Below are 23,203 nucleotides of genomic sequence, written 5' to 3' on the forward strand. Positions count from 1 at the left end.
AAGTTGAAATTTTTGGAAAACTATTCAAATTTATTTTTCAGTGACATTTTCACAGATTCTGGCTTTCGATATAATTCGGAGCGTGCAGCTTTACACAGCATAAATATTTTTACAAAATTTAAAAAGGTATGAAAACGTACCATTTTCGCCGTTTTTGTTTTAAATGTCAACTTGTTCTCGGAGATTAATAATTAACCTTTTTGTTCCTCTAGATGCCTAGTATCTAAAATAAATGTCACAGGTGGTAAAACTGCATACATTGGAGTAAAAAAAATACTAAATTTGCAAAAAGTGCGTTTTGAGCCAAAAACAATCGTTAATTTCGCGTTAAGGTGGTCCGAGTAGAAATACAAACAATAGCGGGTTACGTAAAACGGTTTGTTGCCTTTCATTTCTGAAGTTTTTATCGAGGTGACTTTTGTTTAAAGTGGTAAAATAGTTTTTGAAGTCGATCTTTCGGGCCGCAAGCTGCGTCGTCTCTTAACTCCTCTTCACCGCAGAGCACGATACTGCCGACACTGCAACCACGCGAAATGTGTAGTTCTTGTTCTGAAGTGAGGTTCCCACGGCAGGCATGGGAACTTTGATTAGTTGGACAGGTATTCGTGGGCGAAGGTTTTCTTAACGTTGCTGGAGCTGCACATGCTCATGCGAGCTAATTGTTCGGTGTGGTTCTGTCGCAGTCGGTCATTCTTGTCGGCTCCATCACAGACGTAATCACCAGCATAAGAGCTTGTGAGACGCCGATCTGGAAATGACCAGAACGATCTTGAGTGGAAACTATCCGCGACGCAGCAGCACCAAGGGGTACCTGACCCTTGTGGCCGTCAGACGCTCATGGCCGGTTGTTTCCAATGTGATGTATTCGTTGTATTTGATTTAATCAGTGCAATTTCTGCATTAATACCCCAGCGACAACTGTAGACGAGCCACTATGCTGGCGAAGCGCGTTCATGCTAGCGACGCACCTACGCGCGAGCGGGCCGCGTTCACCGCCAGAGCGTCTCGCGTTAAGGCGGAACCGCATGGCGCGTTTTCCGCGAGCGAAAAACGCGACGCGCGGTGGACGCCCGCGTTGCCGTCAACGCGCGAGCACCCGCACGAAAAAAGGGGAGCGGCGCCTTCGCGGCGCGTTTTCCGGGTTGCCAGACAACGTAACTCCCAACGACATAAATTGTCCCTGCTACCGCATATGTAATATGCCCTTAAACTTACACAACACTGCAATAGAAATAATCTTAGTGTAATTACACAACGAGATTTTTTTTCCGAAGTATATTTATCAAGCTTAATTTCGAGCAGGAAGAGTGTGTGCGAAACTGCGACTATGTACTTTCTGCATGCCAAGAGGCCGCTGCTTGTTTACAACTCGACATAGAAAATGGAGTTTCGGGCGCTTACTACAGAGCAGAAGAGGCGGTCGCGTATATCCCACAGGACGCGACGCCTCTCCACTTCCGTGATAAGGGCCTCGTTGAAGACTGCTTTCTCCATTTTCGATGAACACGATGCGCGCACGAAACAGTAGCACGTGTTTTTCACGTGCGCGCCGGTTCTGCAGAGCGAAAAAAAAAAAATGCGCCGAAGAGGTTCCGTCGAGATGCGCAGAGAGTAGGGCCATCTAGTGGCAAAACCAAAAACCAAGAATGCCACGTGACCAAATACCACGTGACTTACTTGAAATCTGATTGGAGGACGCGCCCCGGACGCGCCGCGCGAGGTGTTTTTTTCTACTCCGAGCAGCAGCACGCGGCGGCGCGATTTCGTGCTCGGCACGCGTCAGAACGACGCGCGCGTCCCAGTATCCGCGCGTCAATCGCGCCTGAATCGCGCCATGCGGTTCCGCCTTAAATTACTCGCCGCAGCGGCGTGCATGTACTTCGCACCTTCACGTGCGCACCCAGACGCGCGCTCTTTTTCGGATACATATAAAGCACTTGTGATACACCTGCCATGCCAGCTGGTCAACCCTCCTCGGGGTCCATGCGAGACAGCACGTTGAATATCCTTCTTTTTCTCCTATTGGCCGCCCCGCACCAAAGCGGGTCTGTTCGAACCTCGAAAGCGAAAACAGTCTCGTTTATGGCATACCATCCGCCGAGTGTCGCGCGATATCTTCTTCAGCTCAAGCCGTAAAAATGCACGACAGCGAACGAAGTTATTTGGCCATAAGTTTAGTGCCATGCCAGGTGCCGTGTTCTGCGGTGAAGAGGCGTTAATAGACGACGACCCGAGATGTCAACTTCAGAAAAGCTTTACTCGCTTTAAACAGAAATAATCTTGACAAGAATTTCAGAAATCAAGGGCAATAAACCGTTCTATGTAAGGCGCTATTGTTCTTGTTTTTACTTGGACCACCTCAGGGCAAAATTAACGAGTGTTTTTGGCTTAAAACGCACTTTTTGCTACTTTAGTATTTTTTTTATTCCAATGTACGCAGTTTATTCACCTGTAACATTTATTACACGCTGTAGGCATCAAGGCGAACAAAATGGAGGTTGTCGAATTTTCGAGAGCAAAATGATATTTAAAACAAAAAAGAACAAAATAATATATTTTCATAAGTTTGCATCGATTTTTAAATATATTTATGCCGTGGAAAGCTGTATGCTCCGATTTATATTGAAAGCCAGAATTTGTGCAAATGTCAACGAAAAAACTTTGAAGGGTTTCCTAAAAATTTGAACTTATTATTAATTATTGAGCAGTGCCTTGTTTGCCGCCTTTTCTAAATATTCAATCAGCCCTCACATCAAGAATACATTTTTTTCGACAAAAATATTTCAGGATTTCACTACGCACGTTACGATAAGTTTCCATCAACATTTTAAATCAAATTTGGCATGGTCGAGCACAACGTGTGGGACGTCTGGCGTGGAAAGACCCTGCACATAAACCCAGCACCGATACAGAAACCGTTCCCAATGCACACCGCTCAGCTCGTTCCATGGTTCTTTCGCGTCCATTGTTACTGCAACACGCCTCACAGGAGTGGCTGTCGCTACCACTGTGCACCGTCACATGAAAAATGTATATTACGAGCAGGCGTCGGTCTGATCAACCTTACACAAATATTGTGCGAACAGGCGAAACACGCGAAAGCGTCGAAATTATCAAGAAGGAAAACTTGATTTTACGAACCTTGAATGCGGAACATGTTAGCACCAGCACAATACAACAAGATATCTCACAATGATTTCTAACCATTCCTCCGTTCCCCAACGTTATTCTCTGCCTTTGAAAAGCTCTGACATCTATTCCACGGCCAAATGTGCGTTTTGTTCGACAAATGTTTGGCACCGTGACGGCTGTACACGGGTTCCCAACCAGTCGCTCACAGTGTGTTGAAGCACCGAGTTCAAATGCGCGGATGCAATTTGCATGTTTTCAGGAACGTAGAAGACAATTTTCGATGCACCAGGTCCTTGTTTTTATACGGGTTTTCCTTTTTCCCCTGGTCGTTTAGAAAAACGCACTCCCATTATGTCACTACGGGGTTGCAATGCGCGTTTTCACTGGAACAGACGACGGAGTCTTCAACGCATTTTCTAGTTGTTGAGCTTTTCATGCGTTGCTTTTTTTCCGGGCAGTCTTGAAAGTTGCGCGCGCATAATAACAATGCGAGAACGCCATAAAAAACTTCGCATCCCGTAAAACTCAACACGCAACCAAGCGAAACTAACCGCCTGGCAAAGCACACAATGGACATAGCACGGGCGCGCCCTTCGCAAACAGCGCACCGACCGGAGGTATGGCTTGCGCCGTCGTGGGAGCAGGATGAAGTGTAGGCGCGCCTCCCACAACCGCCATATTGCGTCGGCTGGCGTATTTAGCGAAACTGCTTGATATGCACCGTAGTTTGTCAAACACTACACGTTTATCACCTTCGCATTGCCGCAAAATGCCGGAGTGCCACACAACAGCCGACAGGCCACGAAGCGTGCACGCCTCTTCATGAACTGCGTAATTCAAGGCACCGGCCGGCGCAGTCAGCGTAAACTGCATGAAATGCAGAGAAATTAAAAAAAAACATTTCTCACCTTGCCGTCGTCAGAAACCCCGCGAGTTTCACGACGAATACGAAGATCTTCGTATTCATAGGTCTTCGTAGCAGACGCAAAAAACGCAGTCTGCGTCCTAAAACGCTGACAGGCGCATCCGCGCAGACGACCGTCTCCTGGTTTCGTTCCGCCTCCTCTGCTTGGTGGCATGATTGGTTAGATGCTGTATTTGGCTTCCCTCCAGGGAAACACTACACAGGGAGGGAGTGCTGCCAATTGGCTAGGAGCACTTGGGGCAAGAGGGAAGGCCAGATATAACCTAAAGCATTGTGGACATACCCGTGATGTTTAGAAAATTGATGAGGCTTTGCAGGGCTGACGTCAGTGCTTGTTGGGGTACAATATTTCTGTTTCTGTGTCGGTAGGGAGACCCAGGTTGCGGTATGTATTAAGGAGAGCGATTCTCTCGGTGTCGTAGGTAAGGCAGGTCACAAGCAGGTTTCTAAGGGTTCAATGGTTTCTGTGTCACCACAGGATGAGCAGTTAGGAGAGGGGGGCGAGGCCTCTGAATTACTTTTTGGACGCCATCCAGCAGCAGCCGACCCTGAGTCTCAAAAGAAGTGAACGCTCACGCCTGGTGAGACCAGTTTTCTGGAGGGGCTTAAACGGAGTGCCAGTGGAAATCCTGGTGTCTGGATGCTATGTGGTGAGGCTCGCCCGCGCCGCCCGCGCACGCGCGCTAACATTGGTGGTGCCACTAAAGAGAAGAGATACCAGATATTCTGTTACGTATTTCCTGGAGCCATATATCGCCGAGTTTCCGCTCTTTATGAATCCCTTTCTCTATGGTGATAGCATCACCGCTCGGGACGGCGCTCACAGAATTCGTAGGGCGCCATACGTGTGAGCAGGAGCGCACCATTGGCGGGCGTCCGTTTAGCGGCAGTTTTCCCGACCCCCGCGTCAAACTTATGATGCAACCGTTCGTCGTACACCGTTGCAGTTGGTATCATACGGTAGCTCTTTATAAGCATGCGCTTCTTGGTCAGTTAAGAGGCTAATTTGCAAGAGTGATTCGAACCGCAGACATATTTATCTCCAATTTTACGCGTTTCTCCGACATTCTTTTCAAAATTGTTCCGTAAGTGTGCGTCGTGTGGCGTCCCGTGAGATGTCATAGGAGCTCTCGTTGGACATGGAATACGTCTGCTAGTCAAGTTTGAGGCTAGCTCGCGACAGGTATTCGAACCGAGTTTTTCATTCGGACCTATGTGAATTCAGCGCTTGTGGAATCAGCGTTCAGATGCGCTTATTCATTTCATTTCATTGTGCGCAAGCTGCGTCGAGGTCGAACACAAGCGAAGACACACTAATGCTTTTCCCTTCACAGCACGGATGCAGTCTGCAGTTGCAAATTGATCTATTTATGTAAAACTACTGCAGTCGCCTGACTCCAAGCACCAGTGAGCAGGCTTATACGCGGTCGCTGCTGCAATAATTTTTGTACATTTTTCAATGTTACGCTCCTCAGCATGCTGTTTTTCGCATTGGGGGTGACAGGAAGCGATACGAGCTGTCTTGAGGCAACAAATCGAAGCCATGATGGTTGGTAGGCTAAGGAAAGAGTTTACGGACCTCCTTCGCACCATGTGACAGCCTTAAAGGGGGTGTTGGAATTCAGGTAGCAGCATCCCACTGCTGCCACCAGTTGTTGCGATTCAGGTAGCGTGACTGGGCCGGAGAAGAGACGAGCACGATCGGAGAAAGAAAACTTGGAAAACTTTATACAAGGACTATTTACATTATGTACAAGTACGGGCAACTGAGAGTGCTTCTCAGTAAAGAGAGCTTCTTAGGAGTCGGGAGTCTCTGATACCTCTCAAGAAGGGGGCTCTCTCTAGGCATCAAACAAGCAGCTCCTTAAATACTCTTCGTATTCTCCAGATCCTTAGTTGGGGAATACAGTTCGAAGAATGATGTCCAATCACACGATGGCACTGATGGTACCACCCACGGCAGGGCGGTCCTGATGTTTCTTCGCAACTCGGTCGAGGGAAAGGGAACAGGACTCGGTCACGTTGTCGTCCACGCGGCCTCCAGGTGGGCGCGCACGTGTGTCCGGACCGCGCCCATGTTGACCCGGAAGGCGCCTGCATGACACAGGAATGCAGGCTGTCTCCCAGCAGGGGTTGAAAGATCTTGTACTGGTGACCGGAACGCGGAAGCTCTGTCGAACGTGCGGCACTCGGGCAATTGTTCAACCCAAGAGTGACCGAAGGGGGCCACACTGATACCGCACTTCGTGGTCTGAGGATCGGAACGAATACGCTTATGGTCGTCGTTGCTTCCGGCATTGCTTATCGAACATGTGGGGACGCTATTATCTCTGCACCCGATGTTCCTGCAGCCACGTCTCCCCAAGAGGGCTCACCCACCCTCGCGGTGGTAGTCAGGAAATCCTCCCCATGCCCAACTTCTCCGAACTCCACAGCAGGAAGGAAGCGCGAGCACAAGAGACAGACCAAATATTTCAAACGCAAACGATATGATTTCTTTCATGGGATTGAGGAGACGGTTTATAGCGAGTTCCTCAAGCAGGCGTGCAGTGGAACATAATTTAGGATTATTTTAAGTGTCTTCAAGAGCCGCTCGACATATCCGCCCGTATCGTGCGTCCTCAAGGTGCATTTGCCAGACTTCTGGGACGTCACCAAACTTAGTGTTTGTTCGCAAGAACCAGTGCTTGCCGGCGACGTCTGCGTCATCAGGTATATGGTAATCCAGGTCGGCTGGTCGACAGTGACGCCAAGGTGCACTTAAACGCTGGGCGACCGAGACCTAAACGTGTGGTACGAAGTCGCTTGTACCCAATTATTCACGCCACGCAGTGGTGTTCTGAGCTCGTTTTCATGATGACTAGGCCCGTAGGCGTCTTTCAAGGCAATTCATGACAATAAAAAGTGTCAAGGTTTTAACTTCGTTAAGCCGGTTATAGTCCGAATGTACGGGTGGACGAAGGCGACGATGCGCGAGAGTGTGTTGCAGTTTAACACGCGATGCGCTCTGGTGCGGCGATAGCCTAGTGCTCTCGCGCACTGGCCAGCGAAGCTGATTTGCACGCGCTGCCGCGGGTTCGAATCCCAGTTGTGGATACGGACTCAATTTCTTCTCTAATGTAAGGCGTCGGTGTTGCTACGGAAGGGCTCAATACCGTAAGACCGGTTGATAAGGTTCGTGGTCGGGTTTGGTGAGCGCACGAGTGGCTTCGCGCTCAAATGGAAACGCATAAAATTTCTGTGCGCGCCTTAATAGTGTACACACCTGACCCCTGCAGTACTGACATGTGGCGTCTGCTACGCCGCTCCCTCGTCCCTGCCGTGGTGTGGCTGGCGTGCCTGCTGTGCACGCTCCAGTTGCTCGCCGGTTTCGCCAGCGACCGCGAGGGTGAGCTCGTCGACAGTACGCACAGGCTGCGACCCCGGCACGTTGGTGGCGAGCCCGAGGTGCGGGGCCGCACCTACCAGCGGCACGGCGCAGAGCCGCTAGACGCCCGTCACCGCGATCTCCACCGGGAGCGCCTGAGGCTCAACCGGCTCGCGCGGCCACACCTGGTGGCTCGCAGGCAGATATTCAGTGAGTGAAAACGTCGAATGCCTTCAGACAGCTTCCATAATTCGCCATAGAGTTCCCTGGCTAGAAGGAGTGGCACACTTTCTGCTTATTAGTATGTGCCTGCGCGCAGACGACGCGTACGAGCATGGAACACATAACTCACGTGTAGCGCACTTGTCGCATGTGCTCCTAGGTCTTTCGGGTCGTGTTCCCGCAGTAAACGCACCTTTAAGAATGATCCAACTCGCATAGACCAAGTACTAATTCAACAATTCTGCCAAGCACATCAGTCGCCATGGTGCAGTTTTCTCAAATGTATTGCCAATTTGTCCATCCTCAGTAAAAGAATGAGTTGGTATGGCTTCATGATGCAAAGAGAATGCAAAAAACGACCGACAAGAATAAAGGCGGACACAGGACGAGCACTGCCCTGTGCACTCCCAACTGCGCTCGTCCTGCTTTTACCTTTTTTCTTTTCCATCGATTTTATGCCATTTTTGCATCCTGTGCATCCTCGGCTGCATTTCTAGCATCCTGCATTCTTTCCTTTTTCAGATCTGCCATCGCTACTTACAAATCGTGCTGCAGTACTAAGCAGTGGGCTAACTATATTCACATTTTACATTAGAAGACTAGAAGTGTGGGTTAGTTGTTGAATATTCATGGTGGAAAACAGCGAAAAATAGACGGCGCCTACAAGGAAAGGAAACCACTGCACGCGCTGTGGTGTTTTGAACCTGAGAGTTATGTCCAGTTTGCGCTGTTTCTTCACCATGCACGCTTCAGAGCGACAGCCGTGACTGGAGCGTCACTGATGCCCGTTGTAGTAGTTAAAAAATCTGGAAGGCGAAAGAGATGAAGAGAAGGAGAAAAAAGAGAGTTTATAGGAGGAAAGAACTAATCCGTAGCATAGGTTAGCCATTCTTTTTTGTGAACCATTGTTTCTCAGTATGATTACTAGTGATGACAAGAAAGCCAGGTACCATCCGTACAGTCACAGCCTTGGCGTGTCTGCTCCCACAAGGGATCATTTTTCTTTATGACTAGACTAGCCATTTCTGCTCTCAGAGCAAAGTCCAGTTATAAATGAGCCAGTGTGATCAAGGACACAGTGAGAGGCCGCTGCAACTATAGGGCTGCCGCGTATGGGTACTCGTTCCGGCACCCCGGCATGTAAGCTTCTGAGCAGCCCAGAGAGCCTGTTTATTTCATAGAGCATATGCAAGCGGTGTTCGCTCTGAAATAAAAAATTACCAAAAGTTTTTACCAGTCTTTCTGAAACTCTCCCTTAGTGGCGTAGCGGCTGCAGTGATAACTATACGATGCAAGGCGCCGACGGGCGCAGGCACTTCTAGGCTACACACAAGATCTGACATGTCACAAGATGTTGCCTAGATAGCCAGAAATCCTGCCCACGTGTCTCTTAAGCATGATGCCCAACTAGGAAGCCATGCAACGTTGCAAGAATTGAATACAGAGGTTTCGGTTACCACATTCTTCGCCGACTTCAACAGGGCGGCACCGTTTACTAAAGTGGCAATCTCCCGTACTCCTAGCACTACGAAACTAAACTCTTGTGTGACAACTTGAGCACAGCATTTGACAACGTCTGTTATTTTATTTCTGTGTAGCCCGAATGTGGTATTCCTGTTAGAAATATTTCAACCAAGGTGTGGAACTGCAAGCAAGGTGTGAACTGTAAAACGTATGCCCAGCGCAGAGTCTACGGCTGCTGTGGCTCTGACTAAATCTGTCATAAATCGGTGCACTTGAGGAATCCATTACAAGGAACACTAGTAGCATTTAACGAGAACTGCAGGTAAAGAAAGGGCGTTTCAAGTATGAAAGCACTGTTTGACTGTCTCACCACAGGCGCGTCGTCATCCCAAGCCGGCGCATCTGACTTCATCGGACGTGATCGTGAGGACTCCTGGCCGAACGTCAGCTGCACCACCTGCTCGCTGGTCGGCTACTCCGGTGAGTACAGGCTCGCACAGTTTCAGGAGGTTCACGTGCGACCCCGGAATAGAACAACAGGTAGTACCCTGAAAATGTGCGCTGCAAATAATGATTGATATTACCTGTCTAGAAGCGTAAGCGTTGAAACGGGAATATTCAGCAAGCATTACAATGCAATCACTTAACACATAGTGGGCTTTTCCTGGCATTAAAAAAAGACAGGAATCGAAAACGACAGCCTGGCAGATAGGCATCTTTCCCGTGGCAGCATATGCGTAGCATATGTGGAGTGTTAAGTTAATGTTGAAAGGTTATTGACGGGTTAGAGCAACTAACACAGACTATACAGCGGGAGGCACCTTATTACATGACCGTAGGCGGGACCTCCCTCATACATCGTTACTGCTTCTCGCCACTGCATGTGCTTTTTTTTTGGTCAGATCATCATGTGGGTTCCGGGATTAACATTCACTTTTTAAATTCAGCTAAGCCGGTACGTGTCGCGACTGACAGAAACTTAATATCATGACTGGGCAATGAAATATACCTGAAAATGTATTGACTATGCCTGCCCGCAACGACCCCTGTAAATAATTCGGTGAACAAAATGGCTTGCATACATTTTCATCACAGTAACCGACAGCGTCTTCGACTTCCAAGCGCCTATATGATAAGGGATTGCGCTTATCATCACGATAGTGTGCTGCGATTGCATTATTCAAAAATGCATCTTCCGTTGCTCAGTAATTGTCCAAAGAGGTGGGGTTCCACGTGTCACCTGCACTAGATTAGATTGTATAGTCATTGATCGCGATAAGTTGTGCTAGAGACACATCACAGTGTTAATAAGAGGCCAACTTTGGAGAAGACATTTTCCTCTACGGTGCAGGCTTCATAGCTAGTCCCCAGGGTCGTCTTTACTCCAGCAGCGTTCAAGTGGCTAGCGCAAACGCTTCATATGCGGGACGCGGGAATTCTGATATTTAGCGTAGCCACCGGTTTTCCAATGGCAAAAAGCTTCTTTGTGCTGGTCTGAAACCCAAGTTTTGTGGAGATAAATGCTGCCAAAATTGCCTTTTGTCCCGACCTCGTGTGAAACAACACACGCAGCGATGGCGCTGTATTCTAAACATGCCCTTGCACTATAATACCGAAATCATGATCATAACGACTTCATTCCTGAGACTCGCGGATCGTCCTAGTCGGCATTCGCGCTTTTAGACATTTTTAAATGGGCATCACCGTAAGGGTAGTTGGTGATGATGAAGAATATTTATGGCGCAAGACCCTCTGTGGTCAAAGAGTGCCACGGCGCAAGGTTTTCCTTCACTCAAGGTGGTGTCAAAGAACGAATTCGCATGGATTTCACTCTAAAGAAGCGGATAACACGGCAGAGGAAAGCCTATACCTATTTTATCATCGGTGGGTACCCGGCGGCACTGGGGACCGGACCCCGCACCTCCCGCATGCGAGATGGATGCTCAAACAAGTAGGCCACCGCTGCGGTCGGATGTAATAGTAGTTACATAGGTTGCACCAGCCGCTCTTTTCAGGCAGCATTCGAGGCAACTTCCTAGTAGAGTTCTTTACTAGCGTTTCCATCATGCTAAAGTTACATATTTGAACTGGTAGAAATATATATTTACAGAAGGGGATTAATATATACAGAAAGAAATAGCCAAGGAGGCATACAGTTAGGGCCAGCAACCGAATACACTTCTTCCTCCGCGTCCACCACACACACAAGCACCATGCTTCGTCATCTTTTTTGTCCAATACTACGGCTGTAACATAACGCCCGTCGGCAAAAGCACCGTCGCGGTGGTAAGGAGAAGACGTATCAGGAGCGTGGTATGGTTTAAGCAGAGTCAAATGAAAGATATCAGTCACAGGGCGGATGAATGACGTCGCAGAAGATAGAGGACTAATTTGGTACGTGACGTCGGTCACCTCGCTGACTCTATAAGGGCCGGTGTATCGGGGAAGCATCTTTGCAGGCAGTCCAACGCGGCGAAAGGAACACCACAGGAGGACGAGGGACCCCGGGGAGAAGTGGATGGCCCGATGTCGGTGCTCGTAAATGGCCTTCTGCTTTACTTGAGAGGCGGAGAGACAAGGGTCAGCAACATGGCGCGCCATGGCGGTGCGTCAATGGCACCTTGTGCGTATTCTGTGGGCGCAGCGATGGTGGGCGGTAACAACATGTCCAAAGGCAAGTGAGGATGGCGGCCGAACAAGTGTTAGAAAGGAGAAAATCCTAAAGTGTCATGGCGGGACGAATTATAAGCGAATGTGATATCAAGCAAAACTGCATCCCAATCGCGATGGTCGGGAGAGACGTACATTGATAAAATATCTATGAGTATTCAATTCAGGCGTTCGGTAAGGCCATTAGTCTGAGGTTGTTAGGCTGTGGAGAATTTGTGTTGAATAGAACAGGACCGGCGGATGTCGTCTACGACTTTGGACAAGAAATAGCCGCCGTGGTCGGTGAAGAGTTGCCGTGGTGCACCATGATGAATGATGATGTCGTGCAGAAGAAAGTTCGCAACATCTGTAGCCCAACTCGCCGGAAACGGACGCATGATGGCGTATCTTATGGCATATTCGGTGTCGACAGCAATCCGCTTATTGCCAGATCGGGTCAGCGGAGAAAGACCAAGGAGGTCGATACCGACTCGGTAGAAAGGAGCCGGAGGTATGTCAGTAGGCTGGAGGTAAGCAGCAGACAGCACAGATACTTTTTTCCGGCGTTGATACATGTCGCAGGCGGTGACATAGCGACGGACGGCACGGTATAATCCTGGAAAAAAGGAAAGGTGGCGGACGCGGTCGTATGTGCGAAACACACCGAGATGTCCGGCGTTTGGCAGGTCGTGAAGTTCGGACAAGAATGATGAGCGCAGGCGGTCACGCACAACAAGCAGTAGGTCAGGCCCGTCAGGATGGAGAATTATATCCTTTAAGGACAAAAAAGCCGCAGTGAGGGATAGGGGCGAGCAGCGGCGAGTCCTTCAATGATCGTGTGCAACCAAGGATCGCGTTGCTGTTGGGTAGGGACGTTCAGTAAGTCGGAAATGGCGAAGAGAGAAGGTGCCCTGTAGTATTCAGTTGAGTCAGGTGGATCCACAGGTGGACGAGTTAAGCAGTCAGCTTCCTGGTGCAGACGTCCGGACTCGTACATTACGCTGAACGAGTGCTCCTGCAGTCTCAAGACCCAACGACAAAGACGTCCCTTGGGGTCCTTGAGAGAAGAGAGCCAGCAAAGGGCGTGGTGGTCGGTCACGACGGTGAAAGGATGGCCGAATAGGTAAGGGCGGAATTTATCAACTGCCCAAACGAGAGCCAGGCAATCGCGCTCAGTGTTGGGTAGTTGCGCTCGGTGGCCGAACGAAAAGGACTGGCGTATGCAATGACGCGTTCGTGGCCCAGCTGCCGCTGGCCTAACACAGCGCCGATCCCGTGTCGAGTGGCGTCGGTGTGAACTTCAGTAGGGTCTGGCGGGTCAAAATGGGCTAAAATAGGCGGTGTGGTCAGCAAGGTGATGAGCGTTGGAAACGCTTCCACTTGGGCGGGGCCCCAGGTAAAAGGAACATCGTTCTTCAGGAGCTCTGTGAGTAGACGGGCGATAACTACGAAATTTCGAGCAAAGCTGCGAAAGTACGAACAAAGGTCAATAAAACTGCGGACATCCTTTGGACACTGGGGAATAGGAAAATGTTTGACGGCGCGCATTTTATTCGGGTCCGGGCGTATTCCCGATGCATCGACGAGATGACCGAGGACTGTGAGCTGGCGGCGGCCTAACTGACACTTCGATGATTTGAGCTGGAGCCCGGCGTCGAGAAAAAGGGCGATGATCGCTGAAAGCCTTTCAAGATGACTTTCAAAGGATGGTGAGAAAACTACGACATCGTCGACATAACACAGACATTTTGACTATTTTAATCCTCGAAGAAGCGCTTCCATCATCCGTACGAAAGTGGCCGGAGCATTGTATAGACCGAACTGCATTACTTTAAACTGATACAGGCCGTCGGGAGTAATGAAGGCAGTTTTTTCATTGTCCATGTCGCCCACAGCAATCCGTCAATATCCGGAACGAAGATTGATGTATGACAAATAGGTGGCTCCACGAAGGCAGGCCAGGGCATCGTCTATACGGGGTAATGGATAGACACCTTTTTTTTGTAATTCAGTTTCAGTGGCGGTAATCAATGAAAAAGCACCAGGTACCATCCTTCTTTTTGACTAAGACCACAGGAGAGGCTCACGGACTTGAGGAGGGCTCAATAATGTCCTCGCATAGCATCTTGTCAACGTCTTGCTGGATGACGCTACGTTCTGCACTCGAGACTCTGTACGGCGGCCGATGAATAGGGGAGGAGTTGCCTGTGTGTATTCTGTGCTTAACAACGAACTTTCGGCCCAATGGGTGGTCATTGGAATCAAAGACGGCACGGAAAGGCTCCAAAACACGTCGAAGATTATGAGCTTGGGCAGGCGAGAGGTCGGGACCTATCATTTTCGAGTACTTGTCGGCTGGCATGGCTGCAGTAGACGACAGGCGACTATAAGGGGACGGAACGGACGTGGTAAGAGCTGAGATGTGGCATTCGTATTTCGGGCTAAGGGTCACTAGTGTAATACCTGGAGGAAGCGGTCAAAACCGGCAGGTACGTATGGTTCTTTAAAAGGCTGACGACTGCATGCGGAAGAGCAAGATTTTTTGCCAGCAGAGCGTCCTTAATGCTTAATGGTAGAAACGATATAGTCACCATCAGGAACAGTAGGGACAGAGGACAAGGAAATGTAGGTCGCGGCTTCAGGTGCCAGACGAACAAAATCATCAGTACAGAGGCTGTGGACAGTGGTGTCGGCGTGTTCCGTCACAAGAGGTAGGTCGTGCTGTACGGCATTTGAGGCGCAATCGATGATGTCGGAATGGTCGGCGAGGAAGTAAACGCCGACGATGAGGTCTTGAGGGCAATGGGCAAGGACAGTAAATAAAACTGAAGTATAGCGTCCCGCAATCGATGCATGGGCAGTGCACAAGCCAGTTTTGTCCCTATTCTATGTCCTACGTCCCTCCGCGCTGAATTTACCGCCAAAATGAACTACATCCAACTCGCCCAACTCACCATACTTCTGCACATGCCAACTACGGCAGATGTTCCGCCATCGGCAACACGGACAACTGAGGGGGCAGGCGTGAGCACTTTTCGCAAGCGACGCTGAAATATGGAAGACATCACTGACACCTGCGCTCCGATATCGATCAAGGTAGTGAGAAGCACACCAACCACGTGGACGTCGATCAAGTTGCGTCTGGTGCGGAAAGTCAAAGGAGGATTTTCGGGCCGTGTCGTGAGAGCAGCATCACCTCCAGACGCTGCAGCCATCAGTTTTCCGAATGAGATAGCGCATACGAGACAGGTGACGATGGGCGACGAGGTCGGGGCGATGCTTTCGAAAGCGACGGCGCTGGGTTGACAACGAGCGGTTGGTGAGAGAGGTCTTAGCGTCGGGGCTCCAGAAGGGCAGTTCAGACACCCGTGGTACAGCAGTGGAACGGAGAGTCCACCTCTTTGGACTCATCTACTATCTGTGAAGAAGAGCGGCGGAAATAGATGGAGTCGGGATTGCCGTGGCAGGTCGATGTTGGAGGGCTTCGGCAGTGTCGAGAGATGTGGCCAACTCGAGAGCAGTTAAAACAGATGGGCCTGTCGTCAGATGTTCTCCATTCTTCTCGGTTGGCGGCGGTGAGGATAGTATGGAGGGCGAGGACTGAGGACCGGGGAAACGCGGCTGCCATCTTCGGAACTAATTGAGCACACTGGTTTCACACCCAGATTTCGGAACTCTTGCCGGACGACCGCTTGAGTTAGGCACACTGAAGTTCCAGGGAAAGAAACAGCGCAATGAAACACGGACGCACGAAGAACGGACACACACGAGCGCTCGTGTGTGTCCGTTCTTCGTGTGTCCGTGTTTCATTGCGCTGTTTCTTTCCCTGAAATGCATTACCAACTAGCCCGGAACCTTGCTCTTCTGAACACTGAAGTTGTCTGGTTGGGTGCCAGTGGTGGAAAAGCGGCAGGTGACATTGCCTCTAGTTCGCGACGTACAGTCAGCGTCAGCCTCTCAGATATTGGCGTGGGAGACGGTGGGGCCGGGTCAACGCGCGATGACGTCGCAGCTGTAGTCGGCAGCCGCGTGAGCTGGTGGGTGATGCGGCAGCTCTTCGCTTGCTCGAAGCGGCGGCATTTCTGAATGATCCTATCAACCGTCGCACAGTTCTTAAAACTAGGAGGTTAGAGGCGTCATCCGATATGTCTTTAAGGACGTGACCCACCTTGTCACTCTCTGACATCGTGTCGTCGGCTTTCAAGCACAGCGATAACACGTCCTGGATGTACCATCTGTAAGACTCCGTCGACGTCTGTGCGCGGCAGGTGAGCTCCTTCTTGGCAGCAAGCTGTCGGCCGATCGGCTTACCGAACAGGTCCCGGAGCTTCTGCTTGCAGGTCTCCCAGCTTTTGAGCTCGCCTTCATGCGTCCCGAACCACACCTGCGCTGTACCCTTTAAGTATTAGATCACGTTGGCCAGCTTAAGGGTAGGATCCCACCGGTTATGTTTGCTGACACGCTCGTACATCGCGAGCCAGTCGTCCGCGTCGACACAGTCTGTTCTGCAGAAGGGTCGCGTCGGTGCGCATTGACGACCGTGGGGGTAGCAGTCGCCGGTGCATTGTCCCCTTCGAGTGGCACAGTGGAACAACTTGGGAGAAGGAATCCGCTGCGCAGTTCCGTCTTGGCTGTTGCGTATCCCAGCACCTCCACCAATAATGTAACAGGTAGCAATATCTATTTACAGAAGGGCATTGATACGTACAGAAAGAGACAGCATAGGAGGCACACAATGAGGGCCAGTGCCCGACCACTCTTCGTCGTCCTCGTCCACCTCACACAAGCATCATGCTTCGTCATTTTCTTTGTCCAAGCCTACGGCAGTAACAATCTCCACTCGGAGCGCCCGTCGAGCCGCTATGACAGAGAGGACCTGACGCTCCCTCTTACGCGTAACACGCTGTCGGGGGTTTAGCGTGCGCTCCTTAGTCTGGCACTTTCGGTTACGCGCGTGCAGTGTGAAAACTCCACCAGCTGTAGCTGTGGTCAGGAACGCATTCTAGGGAAATTAAATATTGACATTGCTATTCTAATGAATAGCTGCAAATCGCTGATTATAAAAAGCCGCTTAGCCGTAACGCTTTGTTCTATGGTATAGGGAGGATGGGCAGACGGTTCTTGAAAATCACAAAATGAACAAGGGAGGGGAGAGCTCAGGGTGCTTGCCAGCATTTCGACAAGAGGACTTCGTCTGGGCAAAGCGTTCATCGCTGGCGGCGTGTTCGCTCCGAGGAGTAAAACCCGTTGAGGGGGAGGAAGGTGTGAAACAGGAATAGTGTTAGTATGGGGAGGGTGAATCTTCTCCATGCATTATGGCGGCTAAAGTTATTTGACTGGCTGGCCTCCAAACCTCTGATAAGAAAAAATCTCTCTCAACAGAAAGGAATGCATGGTGTGGAGAAATAAAGAGTCTGGGCTTGAAAGAATGCGTGTTCAGCTGGGACAGGTGTCTTGATATGACTGGCTGCGTTGACCTGAAAAACTGAGATAAAGGAAGTGCTCACTGTGGCTAAGGAATAAAAACGAAAAAAATGAAAGAAAAAGAGAAACAGGGGGGGGGGGGGGGGCGAGTTCAGAGAAAGCATGAACGGATTGGGAGGGGTGGTGGGGAATACCAAAGCAAAGGGTCCCTGAGATATGAGAGATATGATGGCATGAGAAGCAAGGCATAATCTAAGGATAGACTGTACAAAGAGAGAGAAGGACAGGTCCAGGCAGGCGAGTGGGGTGAAAGAAATGAGAAAGTGGTTTATCAAGCACTGGGAAATGCTGCGACCATGTGCAGCACCTGTTTAAACAGTTACGCCAGTGCTAGAATGTACCTGAGAGATAGAACACTTGCTTGTTAGATATATTTGGCTGCGAGATTTTGTCCTGCTAGTTTACGCGTATTTTCGGGTGTTCGCAAGTGGTAACAACACTGTATCAAAGAAAACAGCTCTTTTAACTCGGAAATCGAGTTTGCGCAATGCGGGTGAGAGCCTTCGATGAAATACCCTGCATAGTGTGAAGTGTTGCTCACAAGGCGAGCAGTTGACATACGGACGACATCCCAATTAGGAGACACTCATGATCGATATAAATTGGCTGTAATGAATATACCGTGCTCTAATTGTAGAGAGACCGCTTTTATTTAAAATCACTTTTCAAAGCTTCACAGGACCAAAATATTAGCCGGTCATCACTCTTTTTCAGTTACGCGATTTTTGAGCGCAGCTGCTGCAGTACTCGTACCGTAGGTGATCGCATAGGGAACACGTAGTGCCGAACGGAGGCGGATCTGGGTGTCGGCTTCGGCAGCAGGCACCGCGTCCTGCAGCCGATGAGCGCCGTCTCAGGCGGCCGTTTTGCTGGTTTTGCTGGCCGTTTAGTTGGATGCTAACGTTACATCAATACCTTTGACACACTCCGCTCTACCGTCTTTGATCAAGCTTCAAAGCTTCTCAACTGCCATGTTTTTTATGAGGATTGCTGAAAGCGTACCTTGGTTATCGGGCGCATGTTTGACCGCAGGTCATCTTCTTGGCTCCGGTTTGGGTAACTCGGTAGACGCATCGGAGTGTGTCATCCGGCTGGGCCGCTCGCCAGGTGAAGGTTATCATAGCGACGTCGGCAGAAAGACTACCTTCCGCCTGCTCCACGCCGACACGTACGTATGAACTTAATAGCTTGAATAAAATTGCATTACTTGTAGAAGAATTGCATCTTTTTCTACGCATCTCCATGTGATAAGCTACTATTTTCGAAAGTACCACATTGCGATCTTGAAAGAGAACCTCTGACAGTAATCCTTGCATTGTAAAAATACTCAAAAGGGTGGCACGTATTCAAACCGAGATCTGTTCTTTCTTTTGTGTGTACCCGCCGCGGTGGCTCAGTGGTTAGGGCGCTCAACTACTGATCCGGAGTTCCCGGGTTCGAACCTGACCGCGGCGGCTGCGTTTTTATGGAGGAAAAACGCTAAGGCGCCCCTGTGCTGTGCGATGTCAGTGCACGTTAAAGATCCCCAGGTGATCGAAATTATTCCGGAGCCCTCCACTACGGCACCTCTTCTTCCTTTCTTCTTTCACTCCCTCCTTTATTCCTTCCTTGACGGCGCGGTTCAGGTGTCCAACGATATATGAGACAGATACTGCGCCATTTCCTTTCCCCCCAAAACCAATTATTATTATTATTTTGTGTGAATTCATGACAATGAAAAGGTGCCTTGGGAAAGTCGACTAGCAACACAGAAAGTTTGGCAGTCTTGATCGACTTTAGAGCTGCACTTTTAATGTTACAAGCGATATGTCGTAATTGGCATTCGCTGTAGTTTTATGCTCCGGGCAGTAATGTACCCTCAAAGACAGCGACACACGAAAATGTAGCGTCTTTGTGCGCGCGGGACATGAAGTGAAACGCGATCCTTGTAGGAAAGCTTCTGTGATCTGTCAATAGCCTAAAATATAATCACTTTCCCAAACGTGCAAGCTAGCATGAAACATCAGATGTTCCCACATTGACATTAGGCTTGCGAACACCTGCGCTGTGTCATCGATTGTAGACGTGCTCATTTACTGCATCGCCCGCAGGCTTCACGAGCTCCTGAAGCGACGGCGGCGACCGGAGCGCTTCGCACGTGGGCCGCTTGCCTCCGATCACCTGGTAATGTTCGGCACGCTGAGGAAAGCCACTCCTGCCTCTCTGCGAACACGGCTGGAGAGCATCGGTGGCGGTGAACCGCGGCTGTTGAGTCTTCGGAGGAGCGCTGAACACGCAGCCGCAAAGAGTCTCGCCCAGCATGCGAACACTCTGGGGTGAGCCATAGCTGTATGACTCGAAAATGCTATTTTACGTCCTCATGATTTATAGTGTGAAAATCTAGATGCCACGAAATCATTTACGGAAAAGACATAGCCAGTGGTGCTATTTTTGTGGGGCAGTGCGGGAAACACGTGCTTGCAGGGATATTGAAGATCAGCGTGCGCTCGCAGGCATTTCCACTTATCCCAATTGAAAACCTCTTTGTCATGGAGATGTGAACAGCGTTTTAAGGCCACAAGAATGCCACAGGTTACTCTAATGAGTTCGAACAAGGTCAATGAAAGCGTACAATCATGAAAGGGCAGGCGCGCCCAATCTGCTGCAACAAGTACCAACTTACTCGCTAACGACCGAACGCAAATAAAATTGGCAGTGGCAATTAGCTCGGCTACGCCAGGATATACGTAGCGAAAGCTAAGGCATAGCTTGGTTAGCCTTGGTTAACCTTGATTGGAAGTCCAGGTTAGTCTGGCTGTCTAGCTATGTTGTTGCATTAAAGACGACACATAAAGTGCCCGTCTCGCGGTGGTATATACACGGCGTTTAGCCAGTCGTTCGGCGCTCTTTTCCTTTTTCCTGGGCGATTCGTTTCCTCTTCATCTCGTTCCGATGTCGATACCGGGCCTCCTTCTGCTAAGAAGACTTGTCGCCGTCCATACTGTCGCCTCAGCTGTGGTTGCGCTCCTTTTAAATTCTCCGTCATGTTATCAGGCATGCGACACAGCTGGCGTAGCGAGCGGAGGCGAGCGCAACGACGAGGGAAGCAATGTGACGTCATACCAAACGGCGGCGGTGGCGGCGGCGAGGCGCGCGGTGTGACGTCATGCCAGATGGCCCGGCGAGCGCGCAGCTTCCGCCCAGCTGCGGCGGTTGCTAGGCAACGGCTTAAGGTCTGTCTCTGTGCCTCCTTGGAGCACCGCCACAGCGAAATCGCAAGTTCGGGGCCAATGTAGCTCACGCTACAATATTTTGTTTTCCGAGGACCTTCTCCTTAGCTTTTGAACGTGATCGAACATCATGCACAATGAGCTGAAACAAAGCATGAAAGCAGCGCAGGTTATCGTACTTATGTCCTTATTTCACCACCGTTCGCCATGGCGACGCCGCGAAACAGCAAGCAGTTTCTTCTGAGTCAGTTTTGCCGAAAAATGTACAGAGAACTGTGGATGCTGCAGCATTGTCTGTGTGGAGATTTGGTTTACTATCAGTTCCCTAACTCTGGCTACTCCAGCTTTGTCAGAAAAGTTTTACGAGCTCAATTCTTGCGATTACAAGAAGCGGTACAGCTCCACAACATAGGTGAACAGCGCTAACGGCTGCACTTTGCTCAGGTTTTCTCAACAGTAGTGTTCTTATACATGCTTCACAAGGAACAGAGTAGCGTGACCGTTTTTCCCGCGACGCTCGTAACACTATTCGCGGAGCGGCGGTCATCTGATGCCGCTGACGTCAAATGTTTCAATTCGTGTCGGCTCATACCGAACGTATGAGCCAGAGGGGGCCAGCTACTCCCACATTGACCGCTGTCTGCTTTGTTATCTGACTGAGTGGTTTTTGTATAGACACCACCAGAAGGAGGATGGGTGCCTCCAAACTGCCTTCTCGTGTGGCAGCCACACGAGAGGCGGCTTTCCCACCGACTATGGAACGTAATGGCGAACCTTCGCGCAACTTACTCCCTTGAGGAAGCAGGTACGGTACAGGAACACTACTAAACACAAGCAGCATAAGCAGCCGCCAGTGGCAAAGACCGCCTGACTGGGGAGATTTTCAACGTGCAATTTTGAGAAACGCAGATGATGCTATGCCCCGAGAATATGTGCGAACATGGTGATTATCATGGTGCCCTCTTCCTCATGGCTGCAAAATCCTGCCTAGTAAATGTTTTCTGCGCTCACAACTACCACTTTTGATAGACACACATAAGGAACGGCATGCACTGAACACTCTAAATTCCCACGGCTAATTAGAGTGTTCAGCGCCCTGCAGCATGTGGTGTCAGTCGTCCTATCTAAAAGCGTTTGTCTAGAATTTCTAGGCTTACATACATAGCTTTCGAACACGTAGCGGCTTTACCTTCAGCAGCTCTCCATTTCTGAAAAAACTGGATAATCCACAAGAAATAAAGAACCAAGGTCATCGCGCAAAGCACACGCCTCTTTGAGTATTAGCCAGTACTGCAAGGTGATTCGCAACTTGTGTCATGCGGTATACTACAGGCATGACACCTAGATCACGGCTTTAGCACACTATCGGGCTTAAACATTTATTAGTACAGAAAATTGCTGGTAGGTTGCAGAAAGCGATGTGAAACTACTCGGGCACGAATGGCACTTTAAGCCGATTCACGCATGCGCCTTCAGCGGAATCATGTGATCAAAAGTCTCAGCCTATGTTGTTACACGCAAAAAGGAATTGTTGACATTGTTGCTTTTCAGAGGGTTAGCTCTTAATACCTCGTACTTCAGTTTCCCGCCGCCGTCGCCGTCCGCAGCGCCACCTGTATCGGTTAGCAGGTAGCATAGTGGGAAGAAAAATCATCCTCCATTTTTAGCCGAGAGGAGTAAGCAGGACATTGGGACGAGCGGCAGAGTGAAGATAAATTTTTCTCTCCACTACTAAGGGAGACTCAAGAGAAATTGGCCAATGGCCGATGGTTGGCAAGTAGCCGACCTGGAATTGGTAGCCATGTGCTGGGCCGAGTTAGCTCGGGCCAGTGTCAGACAGCGGCTGGCCAACTGCTGTAATGGCCTATAATTGGCAAAAGGCAAACAACCGATCGCTGGCAAAGGCCTGGCAATAGTTGGCCGCCGATGCGTAGGCAAACACAGGCCGACACCGGGCCACCACTGGCCACCAGCCACTTCGGGCAAATTTTGAGACAACTGTGCGTAATTAGGGAACAGCCATTCAAAACACTACGTGTGTTCATAATACGTGTAAAAGTCGGCAAAGCGTTTTTCTTTTTCAAATAAGTATGGCTTTTATGACACGCGCATGTCGGGCAGTCGTAGTGCCTGAGAAAATCTAGTCCTATTACAATTGAATAATGTTGGCAACAAACATTGAAGAGTAGACTATGAAGTTTTCCTGATAGAAGGTATTTGCAGAGTACTAGTCCGCTCATTTGCATTTCTCGTTTGTGTCATCACAAAATCACAATTGAATGAAATAATATTGCTTAACGTGCAAGAGCCACTGGCTCCAACACCGGGGTCTTAGTAATCGATGTATGCTCAACATGTTGGTGGTACATGACCTTTTCTGGTTTGTGTGTTGTTTTTTGTAGATTAATCAGTGCCTCGCATATCTGCTGGTCGTTAGCGTTCGTCCATGTAACAGCGTGATAATATTACTACTCAGGTTTCACCAGTAACTATGTCGGCACTGGGCCGAACTACTACTCCACTGTGATAAGTTGCAGACCTTCTTTTTCATGCTTAAATAACAGAAAATGCAAATTAGGCTGTGCGAATATTTTTAATGTATTCTGTACTGCTACTATTCTAGTGTACTCTTTAGTATTAAAGGTAATTTGTCGTTAGGCCGTCATAAGGCTGAGCGTGGTCCGGCGTCGTCAAGCGGTGATGGGCTCGTGCATGGCCAATGTATATTCCAAACCACGGACCGAGCAGGCT

At 49.7% G+C, this 23,203-nt stretch overlaps 1 protein-coding gene across 4 annotated transcripts in view; it reads left to right on the forward strand.

Annotated features, from left to right (window-relative positions):
* Nucleotides 1-23,203, forward strand: part of LOC144102129 (alpha-N-acetylgalactosaminide alpha-2,6-sialyltransferase 5-like) — a 90,739-nt gene that overhangs the window by 46,034 nt on the left and 21,502 nt on the right. For all 4 annotated transcript variants that reach the window (XR_013308181.1, XM_077635428.1, XM_077635429.1 and 1 more), the window contains exons 2-5: nucleotides 7,336-7,634; nucleotides 9,486-9,590; nucleotides 18,276-18,411; nucleotides 19,334-19,558. Coding sequence is in view for 3 of the 4 variants with exons in the window: in XM_077635428.1 (XP_077491554.1) it covers nucleotides 7,343-7,634; nucleotides 9,486-9,590; nucleotides 18,276-18,411; nucleotides 19,334-19,558 (758 nt within the window). In the remaining variant the exon portion in view is untranslated. The remainder of the gene's footprint in view (nucleotides 1-7,335; nucleotides 7,635-9,485; nucleotides 9,591-18,275; nucleotides 18,412-19,333; nucleotides 19,559-23,203) is intronic.

Source organism: Amblyomma americanum, chromosome 8 (genome assembly GCF_052857255.1).
Source record: "Amblyomma americanum isolate KBUSLIRL-KWMA chromosome 8, ASM5285725v1, whole genome shotgun sequence".
In the NCBI taxonomy this organism is placed as follows: domain Eukaryota; kingdom Metazoa; phylum Arthropoda; class Arachnida; order Ixodida; family Ixodidae; genus Amblyomma; species Amblyomma americanum.